The sequence below is a fragment of the Frankliniella occidentalis genome, unplaced genomic scaffold (assembly GCF_000697945.3).
Source record: "Frankliniella occidentalis isolate FOCC.00 unplaced genomic scaffold, Focc_3.1 Scaffold37, whole genome shotgun sequence".
NCBI classification, from domain to species: Eukaryota; Metazoa; Arthropoda; class Insecta; order Thysanoptera; family Thripidae; genus Frankliniella; species Frankliniella occidentalis.
In genome coordinates, this window is record NW_026267167.1 from 816,919 (window position 1) to 821,648 (window position 4,730).

The 4,730-nt window shown below is 37.5% G+C and overlaps 2 protein-coding genes across 2 annotated transcripts in view; both read right to left on the minus strand.

The window, feature by feature from the left end:
• Positions 1-2,972, minus strand: part of LOC113217579 (maternal embryonic leucine zipper kinase-like) — an 8,517-nt gene extending 5,545 nt beyond the window's left edge. The window contains exons 1-10 of the mRNA XM_026437536.2: positions 2,818-2,972; positions 2,350-2,504; positions 2,108-2,258; positions 1,929-2,038; positions 1,692-1,845; positions 1,498-1,604; positions 1,252-1,419; positions 953-1,159; positions 751-850; positions 404-646 (exon numbers count right to left, since the gene is read on the minus strand). Of these exons, the coding sequence (XP_026293321.1) occupies positions 404-646; positions 751-850; positions 953-1,159; positions 1,252-1,419; positions 1,498-1,604; positions 1,692-1,845; positions 1,929-2,038; positions 2,108-2,258; positions 2,350-2,493 (1,384 nt within the window). The 5' untranslated portion in view covers positions 2,494-2,504; positions 2,818-2,972. The remainder of the gene's footprint in view (positions 1-403; positions 647-750; positions 851-952; positions 1,160-1,251; positions 1,420-1,497; positions 1,605-1,691; positions 1,846-1,928; positions 2,039-2,107; positions 2,259-2,349; positions 2,505-2,817) is intronic.
• Positions 2,973-3,534: 562 nt separating this feature from the next.
• LOC113217576 (tetraspanin-18) overlaps positions 3,535-4,730 on the minus strand; it is a gene marked incomplete in the record, with an annotated part of 19,024 nt that continues 17,828 nt past the window's right edge. Inside the window, 1 exon segment of the mRNA XM_052266333.1 lies at positions 3,535-4,678. Coding sequence (XP_052122293.1) covers positions 4,535-4,678 — 144 coding nt within the window.

A 4,730-nucleotide genomic window follows, 5' to 3' on the forward strand; every position in this document is an offset into this window, starting at 1 on the left:
GGGAGGGGGAGGGGGATGGATGGAGGTAATTATCAGAGACGAGTGTGGAGTGTTCACTGGAGAAATTTGCGTGGCAATAGAGACGCAAAAGGTCTCCACTACTTACGCCGCAGTGTGAAATCTCACGACTGTTAAAGGAGATTTTTAATGAATGATTGATTAATGAATGATTGATTAATGAATGATTTTTAGTGAAGCTTTTACGGTAAAAGTCAAAGGGAGCAGGATATACTGTCTAGGAGCACGGGCAACAACAGGGAATTCCCTTTGGCTGGACATCAGTTCAAACCAAACTTAAAAAAACTACTTAACTACTTAAAAGGTGGGGGTAGAAATAGATACTGATGCTTGTTAGCGGTAGGTATTCCAGCCCAAAGTTTGAAAGTAAATGTTTTGAACTTACGAGGTGATGATGGTGACTCATCAGGTCCTGGACTGTGGAGTCTTTTCGTAAGCCTTTTCTTCCCGTTGGAGGCACTACTTGGTGGCTCTGGTGGCTTTGCTGGGGTTTTGCAAACCTGGTAAACATTTTTCTGATGTCGGGTCACAGGTGCATGAGATGCATTTGTGACTACTGCAGACCATTCTTCATTAACTGGTGTCAAAGCAGTTCTTTCTCGTTTATCAGGGACAATTGGAGTTGTGTCTGATAAATGAGAAAAATTCAGATCAGTCACCAAAATTCTGTTTTGATAGCAAGGAGTGAAGTTAAAATATCATTGAATGGAACTTGTTACGAATGCAGCTTACCATCAACAATGGGTCTTTTAATAGGAGTCAAATAGTTCTTTGAGCTATCTGATTCTTGTCCTCTCTCCACTTTTTGAGAATCAACAGTAGTAGTGAGGGGCTGAAAAATAAACACTCATAAGCCATAAAAATTTCCATTTAACTCATTAAAAATACCAAGTAAACCCCTCAAAAAATGTGTCAGCCCAGTTACATGTCTAACCATATTATTCCTATAATTTCTGAAAGGTGTAGCACCAGGTCCAAAAATTCGGACAGGAAGTCCTCTCCTTTTCCGATTTAACATGAGAAAATATGTAGCTGTATTGTAATCATATTTCCATTTGCTCAGCAGTTCCCACATTTCTTCAGGAGTAATATTTTTATGCCGTGCTAAAATATTTACACACTGACTATCATGTTCCTTCATCTGAAAATTTCAAAAAAAAGAAAATGAGCAGAAATTTAACAATCTAAGGCTGACAGGAAGAAATATTTAAAATATAGTCAAGGTAAACATACATTACAAGAATTATTGAGTGGAATAGGTTCTCTAAACCCTCTCATTACCCACGGATGACTTAACAACTCGTCAACTCGAACTCTCTTTTTGGGATCGGTTTGAAGCATAGATCTAATCAGACGCCTACTTTCAGCAGTAAGCCATGCTGGTTCTTCATATTTTCCTTCCTGAAATTATAGATTCATTGTGTTAATCCTCCAGAAAATCTGAGAACACATAGAGAGAAAACTATCATCTCTTCATACCAGAATTTTTTTATATAGAGTGTCTATTTTATCATCATCAAATGGAAGAAAACCACATAAAAGTGCGTACAGCAAAACTCCCATACTCCAAACATCAACTTCATGTCCTGAAATAGAAAAATGTAAAGTACAGCTCCAAAAGTTGATTAGATTAAAAATAAAGACTTTAAGCCCAGCAATTTTAAGGGGTTTACCTAAATATTTTTTACCCAAGACAAGCTCAGGTGCAGCATATGTTGGAGAGCCACAAGAAGTGTATAAGAAACCAGTAAGACCTCCACTTGGTTTTGCACAAAGGCCAAAGTCAATAAGCTTCATATTTAAATCCTTGTCAAGCAGCACATTTTCCTGTCAAAAATTACAAAAAGTGCAATAAAAAGTGGAAAAACTCTAATACAGCATTTTGAAGTTTTCTAAAAATGTACACATACTGGCTTTAAATCTCTGTGAACAAATCCAAGACTATGCAAGTATGCAACAGCAGACAGTATTTGTCGAAATGCTGCTCTTGCCTCTTTCTCACTTAAGCGATTTTTTTCAACTGCAAGATAATGAATGACATTAGAGAGGAGATTTTCAAGGAGAGGTGAATAGAAAATAATATACAAACCTATATGATCAAACAGCTCTCCTCCTGAACAATACTCCACCACAAGGAAAAAGTGGGATTCTGTTTCAAGAACTTGATAAAGTTGACTAATGTGTCTGTGTGATAAAGACTGTAAGGCATCCAACTCGACACGCACTCTGTGCAAATTTTCCTGCAAAATAATTTTTGACATAAATTTCCCTGCCTTCTCAGCTGTTTTAAAATAGATAATTTTAACGCAACAAGGCCCAAATGCAACTTACCCCTAAACTTCGCTTTTCCATTATTTTTATAGCCACTTTCTCTCCAGTTAAAATGTGAGTCGCCAATTTAACTTTAGCAAATCCACCACAACCAATAGTTTTATCAAGCTCATAGAGCCCCCTTAGCACAGGATAAGGAGCCATTTGTGAAACACCTGTAAAGCAAAGAAAAATATAAAACTCAGTCAGTGTGAGCTAACCTCTCCAGCACATTAGAAGATATAAGTCAAAACTTATGAATGTAACTGCTTTTTAAACAGCTCTAAATTAATAGAAAAGTATGTTTGTTGTCTTGCGGTTTAAAGAGAACTATTGATAGATGTCATTTCATTTCATAAATACGAACTGAAACCTTCATTGTGGCTATCCATCACGGATATTGGGGTTTTCAGATCAACACAAACGTATTAGTGAGACAACACACCCGTAGTACCGCTCTTAGATCAACAGCTTTTCACGTATACTTACTAAGATGCAATGACTGGTAGAGAATAAAACCCAAAAACTTAAAATAACATCTGTGGCTTCGGTTTCATTCAAATTTGAATGCCACAGACGAACGTTTACAAAAGCAAAACAAAAACACGCTCCCGCTTCGGCAATGGCTGAGGGGAGGATTAGGACATGTTGGCGCTCGTCCTTTCTCAAGCGTGTTGCCCTCCTCTCCAGAGTTTTGTTAACGCTGACTAGTATTCAGGTACAATGTAACATGTCGCAATGCTACAAGTTTGTGGCGCTCGCTCGAGCAGAACAGTGAGTACTTGAGAGACTTGAACTGTTGTCCTGCCCTCAGCCACTGTGGCGCCAGCGGAGTATTGTCAGCCATAAGCATCGGCCACCAAACATGCAAGAGTGCCTGATGTGCTGCCTAAGCGCCGGGCGCTACCAAGTGCTGCCACCTGGCGACGCCAACGGTAAGTACTCCGTTTGCGCGGGTCCCTCAACACCTCCGAATGTCGTGCATTTCCTTCTATCCTAGGAAAAAAAAATTACCTTTAAGCTTGAGACGAAAATCACCTCTCTGCAACCGGTAGTTAAAACACCTCTCAGATCCGCGATCATTTTACATTTATAATTGTTATCAGAAATCTGGGCCCCACATTCCTCTTTTATACGGGGAATTAGAATTCAAAAATTCAATGTTTAAATGTATGGAAATGGCAGGTTGTGCACATGTAAGCGATGTAAGGTATAAATATCTTTCATGTATTTCAGGACTACATGTACGTGTTGTACGTACCTTCAAGTTATAATACATGCTGAAGAACTTAGATATACATTGGTCAAAGGTTTAAACCTATTAAATTAAGAACAATCTTTATGTATTTGTTTTTAAATCAGAGCTGTATGCTTGACTTTAAAAGATTTGGCTTACATCTAATTTGTGACAGTATGGTTGAGCATCAAAATACTTTAGGCAGTCGTCATTGAAAGGTAAGATTTTTGGTCTCTCAACTTAGAAAATCTTCCAAAAGTGTGATGATGGTCCAAAGTACAAATAGACAAAGAAGTTAGTTGAAAGTAGAATGGCAATTTAAGAACAAACTCTCTTTGAAAATCCAAGATAGTTCTAGGATTATGGAAGGGGGATTCAATGACAACTATTTGTATTAAATAAAGAAAACTTGTAATGATATCCAACTTATCCTATGGAATTATATAATCTAGTGTTACAATATAAAATGGTGATTTTATGCTATATACATTCAGAAATATAATGGCATTATTTCACTATAATACACAATACTTGGTCTAGTCATTTATAAAGAATACTTTAGTTACATCTAACAAAACACTATCACAACTTCTGATATCCACCTGCAACAAGAACGACTAGAATGTAAAGGATGATGGATGATTAAAGTCTTTTGATCGATACACTATGTGGTGATGAATGGTTAACGCAAACAACAAATTCAGAACTCTATTTAACTCTATAGAAACATTATTCACAATTTTTTTGAATATTAGAGGAGGTAACATGATCATTTTTGAGCAATATTGTACAATGTTCATGATGCTGAAGATCTGAAGAAAAATTAAAGGAATTTCAAACTGATGAATTTTTAGTCCCGTTAGATAAAAGCATAGATAGAAAAATCAATAGTGAGGACACAGGCAGGCAATGCCACTAGCCAGCCCATTGCTTTTTCTCAAGAGATCCAATAACACTATAGCCTAAGTTTCACTTAAAGTAACCATTGATACTTTTCACTAGACAAAATGCCAGGAAAATCGCAAAGAGCTGAACTAGACCGAGCCCCACTCCGACTCCAATGACGACGTTGATGTGCTGGTTCAGCCAGTCTCCCAGCGCCTGATAGCATCCCTGCAACAGATGGTGTAATGGTGTTATATGGTATGTATAACAGGAAGGCACG